The following is a 22872-nucleotide window of genomic DNA, read 5'->3' as shown; positions in this document are numbered from 1 at the left end:
CTCTCTTGGCACCTATCATTAATTTTAAATATTTACTTATAATACTTAATAAGCCTAATTACCAATTTTTTTTCATCCGTACTCTATGTCGCAAAATTACATATTATTTAATAATTGAATGATAAGAATATAAAAGTTTGAACTAAGTACTATAAAAGTTAACATAAAAATTTAATCCAAAAATTTCGATCTCCTAGCATTTTTTTCGTGTGTAAATTTAAATTTTCATTTTGGAAAGGTAGGAAAAGAAACTAAAACTTGTCATAAATTGATAATGCTGAAAAATGAACAAATTAACAAACTAAGAGAAAATACAATGATAAGATAAAACCAACAAATAATAATGAAACAAAAGTAGTGTGTTTGGATTGTAAATTATTTGAGATATTTTACTGTAGCACTTTTTGTGATGTGATATATGTAAGATAAAAAGGTAATTGGGAAGATAAAAAGGTGTATTGAAAATTGTAATGGTAATGTAAGCAAATATATTTGGTCAAATAATCTCCTGTCCAAACACACTTTAACATCGTGATAAAATGAAGAATTTAAAAAAAAAAGGTGGGGGAAGAGAGGGGACTTGGGAAAAGACAATTTTAAATAGATTAATTAGGTTTGATGGATTACCCAATAATATCCATTTAAATATGTATTATTGGGTTATTATTGAGTAACTCATTTATACCCATATGCAAAAATTTAAGATATTCATATTCATCTATTTATGGACGGGTATGGGTAAATTTAATTACATGAATTTATTTGACACCTATACTTAAGATTATGATAGTAATAACATAGATGGAATTGTCAGTGTTGACGTGGCTCTAGTGTAGAAACAAAAGAGTGTTAGAGAGTTTTCTATTCTTTTATTCCCCTCTTTGTTAATAGTGATGGACTTGGTGGTTGTTGTTGAGGCAAACAGATGATAGTGTTAGCGGCTTTGGTGGTACAAAGAAGAATGTAAGAGAGTATTTTTCTTTTCTAACAAGGAGGTAATATTGGATTTTCATATAAAATTTGTGTTATCTTGAAGGTCTTATTATCCAAACAATAAATTCGAGTAGATTAGTGTAATTTTTGAAATTAGAGGGGAGTCAAGTGAAATTATTAGAAACCTTAGGAAAGGTTTATGTGACTATCTCAACATAAAATGTAGAATATTTGGTAAGTCCAATAGTAGGATAATCTTGCAATTGGATATATATTTGCACATTCTGATTGCTTCATCCAAAAAGAGGAGAGAAGAAATACTTCTTAAATGCAGTTATGAGAAAAATGTTTTATTCTGAAATGCCCAAACTATGTTTGGATCTACTCCATAAGCGCAGCATATCAACGTAGCAAAATGTTTTTACTTGCGGAGAAATTTCTTGAACCAAAGAGCAGAGCTTTTGGGATATCTTTTCAGTCCATCTTTGTAATCCACATAGCATATGCCGAACCTCACGGTGTAACCGGAGTCCCATTCGAAATTGTCAATAAATGACCAAGGAAAGAAACCCTTTACATTCACTCCCAATCTGCCAAGAGACGTTCGATTTCTTATCAAAATACGCACCTTATAAAGTTACAAAAAACAAAGAAAAAGATGAACAAAAGTACCATTATAACATCACTAGGCAACAAAATGGCTACTTTTTTTTTAAAAAAAAAAGGATTTAAATTTTGCTAAAATTAGAATTTGTTGAGTACTATTTAGTGGACATCTAATACGGTAGTATGGCTTGGAATAAAATTTTGGCTTGGGTTTTGTTTGATTAGATGTAAAGTTATGTGAGAAATTGAGGTGAAGGAAATCAAGTAAAGAAAAGAAAATTCATTTTCTTACACATGTTTGATTGACAAGCAAATTTTTGAGTGAAAATAGATGGTGGTTGTTATTATGAATAGCACGTATAACTTATTATTTTCTTTTAAAATCTTGCAGATTTTGTAGGAGATAAAATGTACAAAAGTGAGGAAAAGTGTGGGTAAATTTTATAACTTTTCTGCTAATTAAACACACAGAAAGGTACAAAAACCTAATTTTCCTTCACTTTTCCATACTTATAATTGCAAACAACAACAGAAAGCAAGTAAACTCACTTAATGGCTTCTTGAACAGCCAAAAGATGGCGATGGTAGAAATCAACTCGTTGGAAATCCTTGATGCTTTTTATTCGTGTGCTATTATTTGCATCACCAATCCCTGAAAATAATCAGAGCAATCAAGAGAGAACAAAAGGATAAAAGAGAAGCAAAGGCATTAATAATAGATTGTCTTATGTACCATTCTCCGTGATATAAATTGGTGGATTATCGTAGTTTTTCTTGGTGTATTCAAGAAGATCTCGAAGTCCCTTTGGATAGGCATAGAAGGCACTGACTCCAGTCTACAATGAATTTTCAGAAAAATATTAAATATTTTCCATGTAAAACAGGGAATGTGTAGTTGGGATTTGGAAAAATCAAGAAATTATCAGCCAGACTCACCGGATCACCTAGGAACTTTCCATTCCTTTCAGCTGGAAACGAAGAAAATAATCAAGAACTCTTATAGCATAATTCATAAATTGGAAGAATAAAAAATGAGATTATCTGTCATAGAACTTACAAGTGAGCTTGACTAGAGGATCTGTAGAGCTGCTAACGTTGATAGTACTCTGAGAGGCAATATGAACTGCATATTTTGCTGTATAATAATTCAGTCCAAGAAAGTCGAAAGAACCCTTGATTATCTTAGATTGCTCCGGGGTAAATTTGGGCAAACGATTCTTAACAAGTTTATGCATGCTTGCAGGATAATCTCCATATATCAATGGATGTATAAACCTGCGAAACCATCACAAATCCATGACACATTGTCAGCGTGCATCTATAGATGAGATTGCTTAGACAAGATAGATGAAGCACCAAAAGTTTATGTTCTAATTTAACTTATTTTAAGAACTATTATTTCTTGTTTCTTGACAAAATGCGAGCCCTGAATTTTGAATTGTAGAATCATTAGTATTACCACTAATTTGGATGTCTTGTCTTACAGCTATAGTTTTTAGTCTACAACTATAGTTTTTAATCAATGTAAATTTCAGATAAATACTTGTACTACTTTTTGCTTACTAGATAGAAAATGGAAAAGAGCAAACAATAAATCTCGAACAGGAATATAATTCTTATTCCTTGAAGTTGACGATTGACACAGTTGAACCAGAAAGAATTCAATGTTTGCAAAGAGAATTGTTGTCCAAACTCACCATCCATACATAAAATCAAGAGCTCTTTGTTTTGCAAGAATGTCAAGCTTGCTTCTAGAGTACGGTTCCATCCAGTGAGACACCAACGCAATCCCTATCTGTCCTTTTTGAGTTGCCTGCAAATTGAAGTTTCAATTACACATTTGAAAGTGTATATGCCCTAAAATCAAACAACTTTTAAGGTTTAATATGCATTTGAATTATTTATGTTACAACAAATGACATCTTTATTATATTGATCGCTTATATATTATATAAGGATGATAAAACCCTTAAAATAAATCTAATCGATGAAATTATATGCATTTGAAAGTGTATATGCCCTAAAATCAAACAACTTTTAAGGTTTAATATGCATTTGAATTATTTATGTTACAACAAATGACATCTTTATTTTATTGATTGCTTATATATTATATAAGTATGAAAAAACCCCAAAAATAAATCTAATCGATGAAATTATAAGAGTTATGATAGTGAGATTCATTCAATTATAGATAAGGTTTATTTTTAAATATCTCTAGTCAAAGTATTAATAAGAAAGGGCATTGTTAATAAGGTTAGATTATCATATATTATGATATTTCTATATGAGAAGTAGTAGATCTCATCTACTATGGTGAGACACCTAAATTAGTATATGGGTGCTTGATAACATGATCAAATTCACTAGATTGATCCGTATAGAGATATCCTTCAAGTGTCAAATGGTTAATCTCTAAGTGACATTTGTGTAAGTGATCCTTACACTTAAGGTTATCCTGGTATATTGAGCATGGATGATTATACTTTGTTTGTTATATGATTACTTCCATAACAGGGAATGCTTACATTAGTGGCAGACAGGTATATACTTGAAGTATGAAAAGATAGTGAATAACTTATAAGGATTACCACCTTATTTGGAAGAGAAATTATCTCATATCTGGTCACTTGTAGAAGTACAACTCAGAATTCTTAGTACTAAATGAAAGAGTCTTAGGAAATGTTTCTAAGTACTTTTTCATCGGAGTTATATTTTGGTACAAAAATGAACATAAATCACATGTTGGAATAGGTACAACTTATTCCAAGATTAATGTGAGATAAGTGTGGTAAAAGGATATTAATTACACAGTGAACACTCACGGAAAGATGAAATCATTCACTTGACTTTTCTCATTACTTGGATGGTCATGATGCATTGCTAGATATCAATCTTGATTTATAAGTATGAGTTGATTGATTGGTGGAATCAATGATAAATTAAAAGGAGTTTTAATTCATCTAATTAATTCTTATTTATTAAGAATTATAACTCATACTTATTGCTAACATATATGAGAACCCAATGAGTCACACATATTAAGAACTTCTTTAGTTGGATTTAATAAATTTCAACTAGGGACTTGATAGATAAGTTTTATAACTTATATTTTAATTTACGAGACAAATTAAACTTAAGGGATTCATAGTGCAAATAGGTTTAAGACTTCCAAATATAAGGCTCCGTTTGATAAAATTGAATCTGAATTCTGAATTCTGAATACTGAAACAATTAATTTGTTGAATATTAAGCACTGAAAAGAGATATATAAATATCTGAATCTTAATGCTGAACATATTTATACTGTTTGATAAACATTTATAACTTAATGCTTAATAAGTTAAATTGTACAATTTAGCCCTTCTATCTTTTAATCCAAAAAGGAAATAGAACCTATGATTTAATTAGTTTAAAATTGTTAGGTATGAAAATGACAATATTTATTTTTAAATCAAAGTACTATAAAAGAAGAAATATATTATGGAAAAGTCCAAATATCGGTGCAAATATATTTTTAAATCAGAGTTTGATAAGAAAAGTCCAAATATAAGCAAAAGGAAGCTGCAATAAACAAGTTTTAAATTCACACCAAATTATATAGAAATTTAATTACTTCAATGGAAAAATGTTGAAGCAAAACAACAAATAATCAATGTCACTTACCTTGGAAATAATGAATTTGAGATCAGTGAGTACGGTAGCAATAAAAAAAATTGGGAGGAAAAAAATGACAAAATTATGAAAGAGTAGAAAGATGGAAAAAGATAAGGAGTAGACAGATGTGAGAAGTATGGAGAAATTGTAAAAAAATCATTAAATAGGGAGAAACTAGAAGTAGAAAGCCATTAGACAGAGAATGTCAGATTGTTTAATTAGATAAGGATTTTGGATAGAGAATATTAGGTTGTTTAATTAGATAAGGATTTTGAATGTAATTAACAAACAAGGATAGATTTGGAAGATAAGATAAAATAGTTGAAGTAAATCTCTTGATTCTTATCAAATTAAGCATTCAGTTATGATTCTGTGCTGAAAAAAATACATACAAATTCAGCACCACTTAATAAGTTCAGCAGAAAAATTTTTATTTATCAAACACCCAAAACATTGAATATCTGAATGAATTCAGTTTCAGCACTTTTTTATGTTATCAAACAGACATTAAGGCTCCGTTTGATAAAACTGAATCTGAATTCTTCTGAATTCTGAATACTGAAATAATTAATTTGCTGAATTTTAAGCACTGAAAAGAATATATGAATGTCTGAATTTTAATGCTGAATCTATTTATACTGTTTGATAAATATTTATATTTGAATGCTTAATAAGCTAGATTGTACAATTTTGCCCTTATATCCTTTCATTCAAAAAAAAAAATAAAATCTATGATTTAATTAGTTTAAATTTGTTAGGTATGAAAATGACAATATTTATTTTTAAATCAAATTAATATAAAAGATGAAATATATTATATGAGGAGTAAGAAGATCTGAAAGTCATTAAAAAGGGAGAAAGAGAAACTAAAAATAGTTAGATAGAGAATATTAGGTTATTTAATTAAATAAGAATTTTGAACATAATTAACAAACAGGGATATATTTGATAGATAAAATAAAGTAGTTGAAGTAAATCTCTTGATTCTTATCAAATTAAGCATTCAGCTACGATTCTTGTGCTGAAAAAAATACATACAATTCAGCACCACTTAATAAGTTCAACAGGTGAATTTTATTTATCAAACACTCAAAACATCTGAATGTCTGAAACAATTCAGATTCAGCACTTTTTTATGTTATCAAACAGCACTAAGTGTTGTATTAGAATAAGGAATCTGAATCCTCTTAAAACTGATTTCAAGTTTTTATAAGGATATAGACAACTTATTTGTCTATAAATATTCACTAAACTTTTGCTAACAAGACTAATCGATACGCATATTATGTCAAGACTAACTAGGATTTTTACAACCAATTTGTGGGAGGTACCTTAGCATAAGATGGCACTAATCTAACTTAAACTAATTCGAACTAGGGGTTCTAACTAGGGAGGTTCATGTGGATCACTGTTAGAGGTTGGACACTTTTGCGACTACGTGGGTCACTTTGCTTCTCTGTGTCAAATTTCCAGTGGTTCAAGAAAATTTTCATGGATTAAGATAATTTTCTTGAAAAACTCTTTGTCACAAGATTTAATCAAAGGTCAATCTACTAAAGGAATAAAAAAAATTTAAAATTTTCCACCATGCATGTTTCTATGATTCCTTACAACATTTAACATCTACTCATGTATAGAAATAACCTTTCCTAATATGATTTTAGAGTTCATGAGATTAATGCAAAATTGGCGATACATGGTGAAGATTAAAGAACCTAGCTATGTTCATTGAGGGTTAACGAAGAGTCTTAACTTATAACGTAGAGATGCTCTTTTTATGTAAGAAGTCTTTTGGAAACAAAAATCAAATGCGCCAAAATGAACATTAGTTCAAACGAGCCAACAAACAAATTCTAGCATTAAATAGTATCGATGATTTTTAGATAGTTAATTAGCTACGGGAACAAGAAATGACATTGCTGACCTGGTATTTTTCTCTGTATAATTTTACAGCTGCTGCATGACAAAGAAGCATATGGTGTCCGACTATATAAGGCTCAGTTGCTGAATTTCCCGCTGGGCAATCGTGGTTTAGCCAAGCAGAGCAGCGACCGGGAGCCTTAGTTCCCTCATCATAACCTCTATTAACGAAAATATATGGCTCGTTCATGGTAATCCAATGCTTTACTCGATCACCAAATTCCTTGAAACACAGCTCTACAAAATCTAAGTAGTCATCCCTGAAAACAGGATTGAAATTGGGTTTCTTTAATTTGCCATATATATATATATGTATATATATGTGCGTGTGTCTATATATATATATATATATAAAACATATTGTCATAGTTATAGATGCAATTATCAAATAGTGCAAAATGGAATTTTTTATTTTTTTCTTTTTGGATGAAGGCAAAGTATGCTATCTCAGTAGATTGCTCCTAGGGATGGCAATTGGGACAAGTGCCTACTAGGGGCTAATGGGGTAGGGGGGAATTTTTTCTCCCGTTAAAAAAGGGGACTCCACCCATTACAAAAAAAAATATATATTTATATATGTATATATAATATTTAATTTAATTAATTACAAACTTATAATAATATTATTATTAGTTATAATATTATATAATGTATATTAGTATATGTAATATAATTGATATTATCAATTATACTAATAATTATATATGTCTACTAATAGAAATTATTAATTAGTTATACTAAATTTACTAATACATTTATACTAGATTCTTAATTACACTTAACACTAACACTTTTTTTCTCAAAAAAATACAATAATCACTTAGTGATTGTATTTATTTCAAAAGTGAAAATTTGACTACTTTAGTTGTATTTGTTTCATCATATTGGATTGTATTCAAATAATTTTTGTTTGATTGTTTTTATGGATTTCAATTGTGAAATTACAATGAATAATAACTTGGTGATGTGTTGATATTTTAGTATTTAATTATTTGCTAAAATTTGACTACAATTAAATAACATGACAAATTTTTATTAACCCCACAAGGAAAGCGGGGCGGGGGCTGGGAGAACTCGCCCGTTGCCATTCCTATTTGCTCCCATTATTAGTTAGAACTTAGAGTCAAAGTGCTTATTGGCGATCATGACATATAGGCTCATGCCAAACATAACCATTTTGTTTAGAAGATTCAACGTGGCTGATATAGGCCATGCTCAAATTCATCTTCCTTATTGTCCTATTTGTGTTCTGGAAAATGTGGATCAAGTTAGGAAGGTCATGTTCTTGAAGTATATGGATGGTCATTTTCTTCATGAATCTAATGACAAAACTCTTTCCTCAAAGTTAAATAAAAAAAAAAAAGAAAAGAAAACTGCAACAAGCTATTTCACCCTATTTGTGGTTGTAGGTACAATGGCATCATACAATTAACTCCCTTGATTTGCCACAAGGGTCCGGAATCTAAGTCGTTCACTTAAATTTGACGGCCTAGATTCCGGACTTTTATAGTAAATTTGAGCTGTCAAATGTTGTCTACCGTTGCACCTAAATCTGCCTATCTGAGGTTAAGGTGGGTAAAAGCTAGTGAATGCTGGGAAAAGAAGAAGAAAAAGGGCAAAAGGAAAAAAAAAGAAAAAGAAATGAGCTTAATTGGAATTTAAATAAATAATAAAAAAAAGAATCCTAATATACGTTGCATATTAGCCATTAGAAATTGTCAAGTCCAAATCCAACCTTGGCCTACTATTGGAAATAAGAAGAGACCATCCTAAAATAGGGAGCAGGCATGAGTTAAAAGATAGAATTTGAGCAATTTTATGAACCAGATTGGAAAAACTCATAGCTACAAATAATTTTTAGATTAAACGGTTTTAATTTAGCTACGACCTCCATTAGCTAAAAAAGAGTTCGAATTTCCATTAAGTTTTACTTACACAATAAGAGGGCTTAGAAAGCTATGGTACTCATCTTCAAGTGTTTGGGGAGTGTCCCAATGGAAGATTGTCACGAAGGGCTTTATACCTAAGTATAATATCAGGAAAAATTGTTAATAAGCAGTTCAATAAAGAAAAAAAGTTTGTTCCACGGAAGTGGTTAAAGAACGGAAGGTTTAGTAAACGAACCATTTGATATGAGTTCGTTGATGAGATTGTTGTAGAAAGCCACGCCTTCCTTATTAACACCTCCGCTAAGCTTCCCACCTAAAAATTTACAAAAAATGACGAGTAATAAGAGTGAGACAAAACCATGTTAATTTTGATCAATAGTTTTTATTCGTATATATCTATCTTACACTTAATTTACTATCTCAAATTACAAATATAATGGTCCCCATGTATATAGATACTCAGACAGTTTATTACTTTTCAAAAGACTAAAAAACTCGAGGATCGTATTATTCGGTCTGCTTTGAACACACATTAGACAAACCGCTTAATTATACATCAAATTATTCTGAATATGACTATTGAACTTTTTGTTATGGTGCGTCAAAAGATAAAGTAAGAATGATTGAATGAGTTAGAAAATGAACAAATTCGATTGGCTATTGGCCTATAGCCACGCCAATTTTGAGCAATAGTTTTTGTTGTATGTCTTACGAGGCAATATTCTGGGCCAGGAGATGGAAAATCTGAAAGCATCCAGTCCAATAAACTTCATTAATTTGACATCATCCTGTTGCCAACACATAAAGAAAAGGGAGTTAATCAGGCGGCGTACATGTTACTGGTGAATACTGAAAATGATGATGTTTTCTTCTCTTTGTGAAGACCTTTCTTTTTTCCTTCTGCTGTGTTATTTTGCTTTTCCTCTTTCTTTTCATTTTCAATTTCTTCTTCTTTAATGTTCTGTGGCGGGGAATTGTTGAGCCATTATTGAGCGGTTGCTAAGAGAGAGGTGAAGGAGAAAACAGCAAAGGAAGTGGGAAAAAAGAAAACTTAGAAGCAGACTAAATTGTTCAACTATTTGAGACTGAAACTTTTCAAATAAGGCATGAAGCATGCTTTTACTAACTTCTGATGTGGTATACATATCTAAAAGCTAATTAGACATAAAAAGGACCCTCTCAGATCAGCAGGGTCGTCTTATCTACGATAAATCAAGTCTAGTCAAGTTTTAATTTAATTGAACTGAGTTTGGTTTAATTTCATTAGATTCATTCAAACTTGATCGAGTTTTTAACGTAAAACTCAAGCTCGAATTTGAACTTAGTTTCAAATTTAGTCGAGATCAAAATAAAAGCTGTAATATCTTTTAAAAAGGAAAAAATATATATTTTACTCTAATAAATAATAAAACTATGGGAGACATTTATGTAATTTCAATACTAATAAAACATTAATTAAAAAAAATATAAAATCAAGCAAGTTCAACTAGCCAATATGAGTTGAGTATATTTATACTCGGACATAACTCGATAGTCCCGCTAAATTGACCCGAACTTGAATTAGGGAGCAACATCTCGCGAGAGTCCATCAAAGAACCCAATATGTAAGTTAGGAATCCAACTCTGATCTAAAAATTTAAATTATTAGATTTCGAACCCTTACTTATATATTAACCGCTCTTTCTTAAGAGTGGAATCGGACCCCCTGCCAAACCCATGACACACTTGATCCAACACCAGCCAAACTCCTTGACATTTAGATCCACCATCAAGAAAGAATTTTTACCAGTTCAACTCTGAGAAGAATCCACTTGTTCATAAGTAGTTTCGCAACCTGAAGTTCTGATATCACTTTTTAGGGAGAAACACCTCAAGAGAGCCCACCAAAAAAGCTAATATGTAAGTTAGGAATCCAATTCTAACCCAAAAATTTAAACTATTAAATCCCGGATCCTTAATTACATATTAACTATTTTTTCTTCGTCTTTTGAAACAATATGAAAAATAGTTTTTTTCTCATGAATCTAACAACTTAGAATTAATCGAACTCAAATCAAGTTTTAACGGATGCGATTGGTGGCCAGCCAGGCCGAGTTGCTTGCAAGTTGCAGTCGTACTCTTCCCCTTATCAGTGTCCCGTGTGTTTCCTTCTAACGCTAATGGTGGAACCTCACGTAGATGTTTATTATTCGTTTCCTTGAGAATTAGGCAGACTATGACACATTTGTGTGCTTCGGCTAAAATGAAAAGATCCTGAAATCTACTTTCGTATAAAAAAGGCATTGAGTTCTTGTTGGTATAGAAATAGACGATCCCATAATAAATTAGTTACATCTGATATGAGGCAAGTCTCTATCAGATAATACGGAAACAACTCGTAACTTATGTACAAAAATTTTTTTTTTTAAAATTTTTTGGGTACTAAAAGTTATGCTAATTAGATGCATTTCATTTACATGTAAATTACATAAATGAATAGAAAAAAAATAGCTTATCAAATGTTCATATTTGGAAAGTTTTGAAGATATATTTCATATAATCACAAGTTATTTTTGACAGAGTGTTTTTTCCTCATATATTTAAGTTTTTTTCTAATTCCCTGGAATAAGCTTTTGAGGTGAATAATAAAAGTTTTTCGAGTTTTGCTTAGAAAAATATATTTTCTTTTATGAGACCTGATTTTCTCTAGAATCAAAGAAATGATTATAAAAAAACATTTTGTCATCAAGATTCAAAATTTTTGAAAACGAACTCTTTGGACTGATTGAAAATGCTCGTTTTCTTCAAAAAAAAGAATCCAAAAAAAGACTGTTTGGACTGATTTCGTACACCTTCTCCAATAAAATGCAATCATCCAGTTGTGGCCTAGATTGGTTGTAGACCATGTGCCATGTCCCCTTCAGAGGTTACAATCATTGCCCAGCCTTTTAAATTGTACGATCATTGTTTGGATTGATCATTTTTTTTTAAAAAAAAATATATTTTTAATATGATATTATAATAATACATAAATAAAAATAATTAAAAAATATTCTATTCATATAATATATTAAAAATTTTTATAATAAAATTTTTTTATATACATTGTTACAGTAAAATTTTTTAAAACACTTCAAAAACAGTTTATCCAAACGGAGGATATCACCTGTACAAGATAACAATGGGGCCCGAAGTAACCTACGTCACCACTTGTATATGTTGAAAAACACGGTCTTTGTTTGGATTGTAAGTTATTTGAGATATTTTTTACTATAGCACTTTTTGTGATGTGTGATGTATGTGAAATAAAAAGGTAATTGGGAACATAAAAAAGTGTATTGAAAATTGTAATGATGATGTAAGCAAATATATTTGGAAAAATAATCAGATGTTCAAACAAACCTATATGATGTGATACCGTGTGTGTGAATTATCTACATGCATGACTTGACCGGCTCTTCAAATTTTGTAAGGGTTATTCTAGCGGCCGCAACTTGTTAATATATTTAATATTCATCCAACATATCATATATATATATATATATACTAATAATTTAGTATTTACATAATCTATCATATATATATATATATACTAATAATTATTATTCTTTCTTGTATTTATATATATTTGTTATTTAATCTTACCTAACCTCACTTATATTTATTACTTTTTCTAATTAATTTTATATTTTCAAAAATATAACACGTGAAATTTATCTTAACGAGTGTGTTATGGGCACCCATTAGACAGACTAATTTTTATAATTTATAAACAAGTAAAATGCATATTAGATTTAAAGATTCTGAATTTAAATCCTCCCTTCTTCTTGCCTGTTTCTTAAATTCCACATCTTCCTTGCTTAAAAATGTACATCAAGTTGAAAAGTTTTGGGGGGAGGGGAAAGAAAATGAATAGCATGCAACAACAATTATTGTTGATTACTAGTTAATCAATCAACTCTCCCTCTTGTCTAGTATTAGTCAACATTATGTTCATTCGTTTTTCCGAAAATAATAATATACCTTGTATCGATGATAAAAGTCTTCGGCTACGTCACCATTACTCCCATCCGAGATTTTCCCTGCCAAAAAGTTCTCTAATGTTTAAGAAAAAGTATGGTTGAGTTGAGATGTCACATGAATTATCGGCATCAGGCAAAGACTCTTAAGCTTGCACATATCACATTGCATTTATTACGGAATTATTTTCTGATAATTCTAATATTCGGGGATTTGGATTCTCAATGCTTTTGCTTATAGCCCATGTATCCTATTAGATGTAATTAAAGCAGATTGGATTAACAAGGGCAGAGAAGCAAGGGCAAAGAAGAGACTCCAAATCTGGCATTTGCTACATTGCGTTGTTACAATTGTTACAAAATTTGTGTTTGAATAGAGTATTATTTAAAATAATTATTATAATATTTTTTATAATATGATGTATGTGAAATAAAAATATGATTGAAAATATAAAAAGTTGGATTAAAAAATGTATTTATGATGCAAGTAAAATATTATTTATAAAAATGTATGTGTTTGTATCAATTGTGTGTACTGATTTGCCATTGCAATCCTCACCAAATTATTTCTTCATAGAGCGAAAAGTCTATTTGGCCCTCATACTTGATGAATTTACATTTTTAATCATCCAACTATTATTTGTATATTTTTAGTCCCTTGAACTATTAAAAACGTGTAGTTATAGGCCTTCCATGAATTTGAATTCTTAATCCTAACAGAACTAGCTCAAAATGATGTCATTTTAATCTTCTTCTTCATTAATGAAGTCCATTGACCGCTATAACTATTCATCCCGATCAACGGCTATTGACCGAGGGTTGATAGTTGCTTTACACCCTAAGCCTTCGATGATAGCATAGATTTCAAATTTGAGCTTCGTTTTTGTTAAATCTAACTCCATAAGACAAGATCTAAAGTCAAAGATGGTAGATCTATCATCATTTTACACATCAATCACCAATTCTTTTGAATTTCACACCAAAATGTTTCTTGGGGTTGCTCTCTTCACTATTCCGACAAAAAAATCTTTCCATTTGCCTTGTACATCGCGCACAATGGTCTTTCCGTCAACTTTAACACCTCCAGTTAGATTGACGAAAGGGTTACAAATATTTGTTTTCAATAGTTCAAAGGCCAAAAGTAGACAACTAATAAACTAAGGGTTAAAAGTTTAAAATCATTAAACTTAGAGGACCAAATAGGCTTTTTGCCCTTTCTTCATATTTTTAAGCTGTATGATTACCTTAAAAAGAAAGAGGGTAGATTTAGCATTTCCTTTCATTGTACTTTTTGACCTCATCCAAAAAACAATAATAAAGAAAAGCAGTAAGCGCTTCTTTTTTACAGTAAACCACTCAGGTAAATGCAGTACAGATGAAAAAGTAAATGCGTTAATTCGTAAAAAAAATTGTGGTTTCATATTGAATTGAGCATCAGTGTCGTCACACATACAGACCTGGATATTTATGGGTAAATGTATCCCAGATACTTGGACCTTTCCCACCTTCAAATGCTGCACCTTCATACTGGAACAAGAAAAGATAAACATTCACACTTTAAATTACCATTAGGATAAATGCACAAAAGGAAATAAAAATTTAAAATACATTTTTTTTTCATTTCAAAAAGAAAAAAATGGCAAAAGTATAGGAACTGCAAAAATGGGACTGGCAAATTTTTTTTTTCTTGAAGTAAACACAAGATGCCAAGTTTAGTGTTCGAACTCCGTGTGTCTGACTACTGGAAGTGAAAAGAATGAAAAAAAAAAGGTGGTGAATTAACAAGATCAAGTGTACTTGATAGGCAGCTGAGGAAGCTCCAAATACAAAATCATCGGGAAAGCTGCTTCGATTGAATGAAGTTATGACAGTTCTCGCATTTAGAAGATGAATGGGGAGTAGAAGAAGGGCAACCAGAAAAGTGACTTGCATTGCCATAGCTAAGTGTGGTCTTGGAAGCCTTCGAGGTCCCCCACTTTAAATAGATGCGTTGGCCAATGGTTCCTGAGTCTTCTGTCATCTGTCTTCTATTTATGGAACTTTATGACGTAGCCTCTCTGTATATTTCTGGATCACAATAAACTTTTAAATGTGTTTAATGCATAAAAGTGGAACTTCATTATATATACAAATGTTTCGAGGAGATTTTTTTTTTTTTGGTTGGCAAATCCCGTATATGTAGGGTAGGGATGCCAACTCTAAGTAAATAGTTTGTGAAAAGATGAAAAAATAAACTTTACTTCCAAAAATATGCATGAAATAGGAGTACTACACTTATAAAATAAGAAAAAAATTAACATTTACAAAAAAAAGGAAAAACCTATTCTATCAATTCTGATCTCGCCTCTTGCAAGTCGTGGTAGGACTAGTTCACCATTATATTCACTTTAATAACTTTAATGATGTCCCACGCTGGATATGATATCAATTACTTTATTTATTGGGATAATTTCGAAACCTTCTCTAAGGTTTATGACTATTTTACTAGTCTCTCCTTAGATTTGAAAATTATAATAACCTCCCTTGAAGTTTATTATCTGGTAACATTTAGACTTAATTAATAATTAAAAAGTGATATTAGGATAGAGAAAATAATATGATTCTACCATTGCCTCTCATCTACTAAGTTATTTAATTAATCTAATATCAATCTAAACATTAAAGAAAATACTAGAATTTGCTATTTATTGTCAGGGATTAAATCACATATGGCATTAAAAATAATATATTATTATATATATTTCACTTAATGTAACATCCAAATTGCTCTTTTCAATTATAAACCCATGTCAAATATAATCAATAACAAATAATCAAAAATAATATGTAACTAAAATATTACAAAGAGCGAAATTTAATACCATAAAAATCTCAACAACTAAGATTAATATACCAATACGATGTTTATGATATTAAAGTTTGTTCTCTGTAATATTTTGGTTGCAAATTTTTTGATTATTTGTTGTTAAGCATGTTTAATAATGGGTATGTAACTGAAAAGAGTAATTTGGATCCTATATAAAGTGAAAAATATAAAATGATATATTATTTTTTGATATTATATATGATTTGATTCCTAATGATGAACAACAAATTTTTAGTATTTCTCTTTAATATTTGGGTTGCTATTAAATTAATTAAATAATATAATAGATGAGGGGTAATGATGAAATTATATTATTTTCTCTCTTCTAGTATCACTTTTTAATTGTTAATTGGATCTAAATGTTACAAGATAATTAATCTCAATAAAAATTAGTGTAATTCTTAAAATTTAGAGGAAGGACAATGAAATAGTCAAAAATCTCGGGGAGGTATCTGGAATTATCCCTTATTTATTTGCTCTTCGAACGCAGTGAAAAGCTAAGGATGAACATATAGGACAGACGTGATAGCTCAATCAAATACTTAAAAAAGCTTATGCGGCTGTCATTGTCAGATGCTCTCTCTCTCTCTCTCTCTCTCTATCAAACGTCAACTATTTATGGGATAATTTTAGAAACCTCCCTTGAGGTTTCATGAAATATCATCTAGCTCCCCTAAACTTTTCAAAATCTCACTTAGCACTCTTAGCACTCTTGAAGTGATAGTAGGGCCACATACTAATATCAAAGGTGATGAATTGTCAATAATACCCTCGTATTTAAATTTTCTGAACTTGTTTTTCTTTCTCTAAATTTTCTACTTTTCTTTAACAATTTTTATACAAACATATATACATACATACATACATACATACATACATACATATATATATATGTATATATAATTGAATTGCAAATGTCAATGAAATATAGGATTTAATCAATGAAATATTCAATACATTTGGAGAAGAATAGCTGCAGGTTCTTTTTATTTTTTCCCTTTTTTGGTGTTTCACAACTATATTTATATATTCCTATTCATGTAGAGTGCAAGAGAAATAAAGTAATTGAAACTCCAAATAGTTTTTCAAATTCGGACTTTTTCTATAATAAAATTTTCATATTTCTCACCCATAAAAAAAGTTTGTCTATTTTGAGTAAATTTTTTGTATGATATTGAAGTTAAATTTCATCTATTACTAAGTTTTTTTTGCTCAAATGTATGATTTTACATGCTAATTACCTTCAATGCTATGAAGGGTTCTATTTGCAGAAATGGTTTAAAAAATAGTATTTGCTTTTACTATCTATTCCTACTACAGAAGTGACTATTGGCTGTAACATAAAATCTTACCAATTTTCATCTCCTCACTTTTAAGATGGTTCCAATTTAGTACTTTTTTTCTTTGGTTTGTAAAATGTTCATTTTTTTATAGCTTAAGGGTATTGAAGACACTAAAATAATCTCTCTCCTCAAACATGAATTTTTTAATATTACTTTTGGTTAGAAGGCCTTCCAATGTTACCAAAATGTCAATTCAAAGGGTGCTAAGTGAGATTTTGAAAACCTCAAGGGTACTAGGTGATATTTCATGAAACCTCAGGGGAGGTCTATGAAATTATCCCACAATTTATATCTATTCATACTTCTATTATTTTTTTGGTTAAAAACTCAAACTTCTTTTCTTACACTGTCATAAGTCTCCGTTTGGCAAGTGAATTTTTTGGATATTTGTCTAAAACTTTATTGTAGCTTGCTGTAGAAGTTTTTAAAAAATTTTTTGAAATGTGTAAATTTTTGTGTAATTTTTGAATATTTTGAAGTGTATAATTTAAAAATTTTGAAAAGTTTTTTGAGGTTACTGTAGCTAAAGTTTTTAAAAAACTTGTAGCAGATAAACTTGGCAAAAAACTCAAGTATCAAACAGGGCTAACAATTAAAATTTCCGGTGTTGTGTTGCACACCGTCACACATATACATTTTTAGTGAAGAAATCATACGTTTCACGGTATATTCCTTTCACCATTATATCACCTCCTAAGTGGAATGAAACGTGGACTGATGAGGTGCTGTAATTTTATTTTTTATTATTTTAATAAGGATTAATTTTGTAAATATTAATAGTATAGCTTTTGATATATCCTACATCATCCCAATTTAAAATGGCATTCTAAATTTCACGCATGTAATATAGATCCAAACTTGTTAATGCATATGTGGATAAAAGATTTGCTCTTGTCATAGCCTGCTAAACTGAAACTCTTATTTTCGTTGCCTAAAGATTTGCTCTTTTAATAACCCACTAAACAGAAACTCTTATTTTTTTTGCCTTTCGTCTAAGACAGTACAATCAGACTCGATCACTGGACAATCGAGTACCTACACCATTCTCTTAAGCCTCTCAAGACTTTCTCTCCTACCTTGTCTCCTTTTTCTTTATCCCTAATTCAACTTCGCCTCACCCTTTCTTCCCCTTCTTCCCTTGAAATTTTAAGAGCACAAAAACATTGATGAACAAATTGTAATCATAGGATAAAGTCGAAAGACTACATAATCAATCCTTAGATGAAAAATTGATGATTTTTTTAATTTGTGGTTTTAGGTGTTAAGATTGTAAAGATCACAGGAGAAGGAGACTTTATCGGATGGATTTGGTGTACAGGTTGCGGGTGCTGGATGATCAGGCTGAAGAAACTAAGTGAAGAGTGAAGACAAAGAAGCAATTGAGACCTTAATTGGAAATGTCTTAAGGGATAATTTCACAAACCTCCCCTGAGGTTTCTGACACTTGCACTGAGACCCCTCTAGGTTTTAAAAATTTCACCTAGCTCCCTTGCTTTTCAAATTTGGTAACAATTCAGTCCAATTAGGATTAAAATATTACTATCATGATAGAGATGACATTTATATTCCATGAATACCCTCTTCCTCCCTATATTAGTACAAGATTGCTTGTTAATAAAAATCTACTAGTTTTCCTTTTGTAATAATATTAGTGTAACACTTTTTGAATTTCACTTATAAACATTTATGTATATAATATAAATTAAATGATTCAAAGTAAAATACTCATAAATAGCTAGTACTTTATTCATATAATGGAAGAAACTCGTAAAGAACTGGTATGTTATGGACAATTTTTTTTTCTACTTTCAAATACTTCATTTATATTAAATACAAAACATAATAGTTTTCCTTTCATAAAAATATTTGTGTAACGGCTTTTGAATTTTATTTACAAATATTTATGTATTTAACACAACTTAAATGATTCATAATAAAATGTCCATAAAAATCTGGTACTTGGTTCATATAATAGACAAAAGGCATAAAGAGTTGGTACTTTATGGGATATTTTTTTTGCTCATAAATAGTTATTACTTTGTTTGTATAATAGAGGAAACCCATAAAGAGCTGATATGTTATGGGCAATTTTTTTTTTTTTTTACTTTTACGTATTTAATTTATGTTAAATACAAAACCTACTAGTTTTCCTTTCGTAAAAATATTAGTATATCACTTTTTAAATTTTATTTACAAACATTTATATATTTAACATAAATTATATGATTCAGAGTAAAATGCCTATAAATAGCTAGTATTTTATTCATATAATAGAAGAAATCCGTAAAGAGCTGGTAAAAAGTGGGTAATTTCTTTTTTTACTTTCACGTATTTAATTTATGTTAAATATAAAACCTACTAGTTTCCCTTTCGTAATAATATTAGTGTAACACTTTTTGAATTTCATTTATAAACATTTATGTATTTAATATAAATTAAATGATTCAAAGTAAAATACTCATAAATAGCTAGTACTTTATTCATATAATGGAAGAAATTCGTAAAGAACTGGTATGTTATGGACATTTTTTTTTACTTTCAAATACTTCATTTATATTAAATACAAAACATGCTAGTTTTCCTTTCGTAAAAATATTTATGTAACGGCTTTTGAATTTTATTTGCAAATATTTATATATTTAACATAAATTAAATGATTCAAAATAAAATACCCATAATCATCTCTATCTTTTTATTAACAAGCAATCTTGTACTAATATAGGGAGGAAGAGGGTATTCATGGAATATAAATATCATCTCTATCATGATAGTAATATTTTAATCCTAATTGGACTGAATTGTTATCAAATTTGAAAAGCAAGGGAGCTAGGTGAAATTTTTAAAATTTGGAGGGGTCTCAGTGCAAGTGTCAGAAACCTCAGGGGAGGTTTGTGAAATTATCCCATGTCTTAATTATAGGAAATATTGTAGGTGGCATTCACGTCAATGAACAGTGTTATTATAAATGATTTTAATTGGCATTTCACATCAGATGTCCATGTAGGAAGTGATGTTTAATTTGTAAAGTCCATCAGATGCTTAATTTATTTCCCCTTTGAAGGAAAGGGATGCCAATAGCCTTAATTCTTTTGCCCACCGCTAGAGTACCCAATCGAATGAAATGAAGCGTTAGGAAGATCGGGTGCAAGTATATAATATCTAACAATCTAAAAGGAGAGTTGCCTGGATGAACAGTAAGAGAGTGTTTGCGTTGGTATTGGTTGATATGTTCAGGTTATTGCGGTCTATTTGCATCACTCTCTTTGCAGCTCCTCGCGTCACTAGGGTTAGCCTTAGTAGTTCTTCATTTTTTGCTAATGCTATTTCCTGTTTCTCCCTTACTCAGGAGACCGGAAGATGCAAGCTATAGTTGTGTGGTCCTTTATAATTTATTTGACTAATTGCTTAGATTATTATTCTAAAAAAAATAATAAGATTCTGACAAGGTTGTGATATGAAACTATAGTTATCGAGCTTAGCAAATGATTTTTTTTTTAAATTTTGGGGCTTCTAAGCTGACAAAGCCCGGCAGCCCAGATGCAACCTTTTAAAAAAAATTTAAGATGGCTGCCGGCCTGTGCCATCATGGAAGGCGGGAAAAAAAAAACGACTGCGGCAATGTGTCAGATATTGGAAGTTGACAAACTCCATGGTTAATTATTTTGCTTCCATTATTACTCTTGACGCATTCTAGTTAGGGGTGGCAATTTTCGACACGACCTGAAAACACGACACGAACCTAACACGAAATTAATGGGTTTGGGTTGAGGTTTCGGGAATTCGGGTCAGAATCGGGTTGGACCCGATGAACCCGAAAAGAAAACAGGTCGATTTCGGGTCAACCCGTGGTGACCTGATATGACCTGATATGACCCGTTTACAAATTAAAAATAATTTAATAAACATAAAAATAATTTTATCTAACTAAACTAAGTTATTCTTTTTTTCAAAGGCATTAATTACTTAATCGTAAGTGAATTTATTTAATTTGTGTGAAGTTGAAATTATTATATTTGGACAAATAATATATTATATTATATTTTACTTTTATACTGTTTTAATTTATTTTATATTTTGTTTGGGATAAAACACTTTTACGGTGTTTAATTTATTTTAGATTTGGTTTGGAATTATTTATTTAAATTTTTATTACTTGATTATGTAATTAGTTTTGTGAGAAATTGATTTTATTAGAAATTACAGTGATAAATTAATAAATTAAAATTAAGTTTCGGGTCATTTCGGGTCGACCCGTCAACCTGAAATTTTCGGGTTCGGGTTAGCATACCTGACCCGTCGCGGGTTGGCGGGTCGGGTTCGGGTTAACAGATTTTCTGGCGGGTTGACCCGAACCCGACCCGCCAACCTGATTTGGACCCGAATTGCCACCCCTAATTCTAGTCTGATATGGATATCTAACTAATCCAAGATTGTAACCAAATGCCCGGCAATTGAAAACCTTTTGATTTTTTTCCAAAAAAAAAAAATCTTTTGGTATACAATGGTATATTAGCATAAATCATTTTTGCCCATTTAACTATTATACCGACCTTACAATTTTTTCGCAACTGCTGCACTACACTACGGAAATTGTTACGTCCAGTTATTGTGCTCATTAGTATTATTATTATTATTATTATTATTATTATTATTATTTGTTAGTTTTATCTTATCAGTTTATTTCTTTTAATTTGTTAATTTGCTCATTTTTCATCATTACTAATTTATAACAAGTTATTGCCTCTTTCCCTACCTTTCCAAAATGAAATTTTAAATTTACACATGAAAAAAATACTAGGGGTTCAAAATTTTGCATTAAGTTTTTATGTTAACTTTTATAATACTTAGTTCAAATTTTTATATTCTTATTATTTAATTATTAAATAGTATGTAATTTTATGACATAAAGTACGGATAAAAAAATAATAATTAGGCTTATTAAACATTATAAGTAAATATTTAAAACTAATGATGGGTGCAAAAGATGGTATAAACTGATAATTTAATTAGTAAAAATGAATTTAAATGAGTTTACAAAAATGAATTCATGCAGATTGGTGGGTTAACTTTGAATAAATCTAGAACCGATGGAGAATCCACAATCCATCCCCACATATGATACTGGAAGCAACTGCAGGAACCATCAGAATGGGGACCCATCAACTAATATCCCCACATAATTTTTTTTTTTTTTTTTGGCTTTTGATGATGGCTGTCGGCTTGTGTTTTAAGAAAAAGTTGCACGTGACTGCTGGGCTGATAAATTTTTTTTTAAAAAAATATTTTTACTTCTAGGCTGACTAAGCTCGGCAGCCATAATTTCGTACCATAACTCTGTTAGAGCCTTATTCTTGCGATTTTTTTTTGAACAATAAAATGAGTAATTAGCCAATTTATTTGTTCTTTGTTTCACTTTTATTTGTGTCATTTTTGCCTCTTGTGATCTGCAGAGATGGCCCATCTTGGCTGTTGATGAGTATTAGTTTAGCCTTAGGTGTTGTCTTATTTTCCAGTTATGCCACCCAATTTTTTGTTGACTTATTGTTGTCTATTGTGGATGCCTCAGTTTTTGTTTCCATGTGTTTTTTTGAAACTCGCCTTTTCTTCATTGAAAAATTGCCATTTTGATTTTGTTCTTCTTTGCTTCCCAGTAATAATGT

The 22872-nt window shown here is 30.1% G+C and overlaps 1 protein-coding gene across 1 annotated transcript; it reads right to left on the bottom strand.

The window, feature by feature from the left end:
* Positions 1–1149: 1149 nt before the first annotated feature.
* Positions 1150–14966, bottom strand: LOC113762290 (beta-glucosidase 12-like). Its single transcript, XM_027305675.1, has 13 exons — positions 14801–14966; positions 14461–14530; positions 13008–13066; positions 9718–9793; positions 9241–9318; positions 9052–9139; positions 7121–7376; positions 3237–3352; positions 2597–2814; positions 2476–2507; positions 2273–2375; positions 2089–2191; positions 1150–1523 (listed from the first exon to the last, which is right to left on the bottom strand). Exons 1-13 carry the CDS (start codon positions 14939–14941, stop codon positions 1355–1357), a joined length of 1509 nt encoding a protein of 502 aa, XP_027161476.1. The 5' UTR covers positions 14942–14966; the 3' UTR covers positions 1150–1354.
* Positions 14967–22872: the final 7906 nt, after the last annotated feature.

The sequence above is a fragment of the Coffea eugenioides genome, chromosome 2, assembly GCF_003713205.1.
Source record: "Coffea eugenioides isolate CCC68of chromosome 2, Ceug_1.0, whole genome shotgun sequence".
NCBI lineage: Eukaryota > Viridiplantae > Streptophyta > Magnoliopsida > Gentianales > Rubiaceae > Coffea > Coffea eugenioides.
The sequence above is the reverse complement of the archived record's forward strand: the minus strand, read 5'-3'. Positions and strand labels throughout refer to the sequence as shown.

Bases quoted from the DNA above. Each gene is read 5' to 3' on its own strand.
- LOC113762290 (XM_027305675.1), bottom strand. From the start codon at position 14,941: ATGGCAATGCAAGTCACTTTTCTGGTTGCCCTTCTTCTACTCCCCATT. The intron at 14,531-14,800 runs GTACACTTGATC...TTCTTGTTCCAG, and splicing joins CTTCCTCAGCTGCCTATCAA to TATGAAGGTGCAGCATTTGA. The intron at 7,377-9,051 runs GTAAGTAAAACT...TCCTGTTTTCAG, and splicing joins TTTCTAAGCCCTCTTATTGT to GGATGACTACTTAGATTTTG.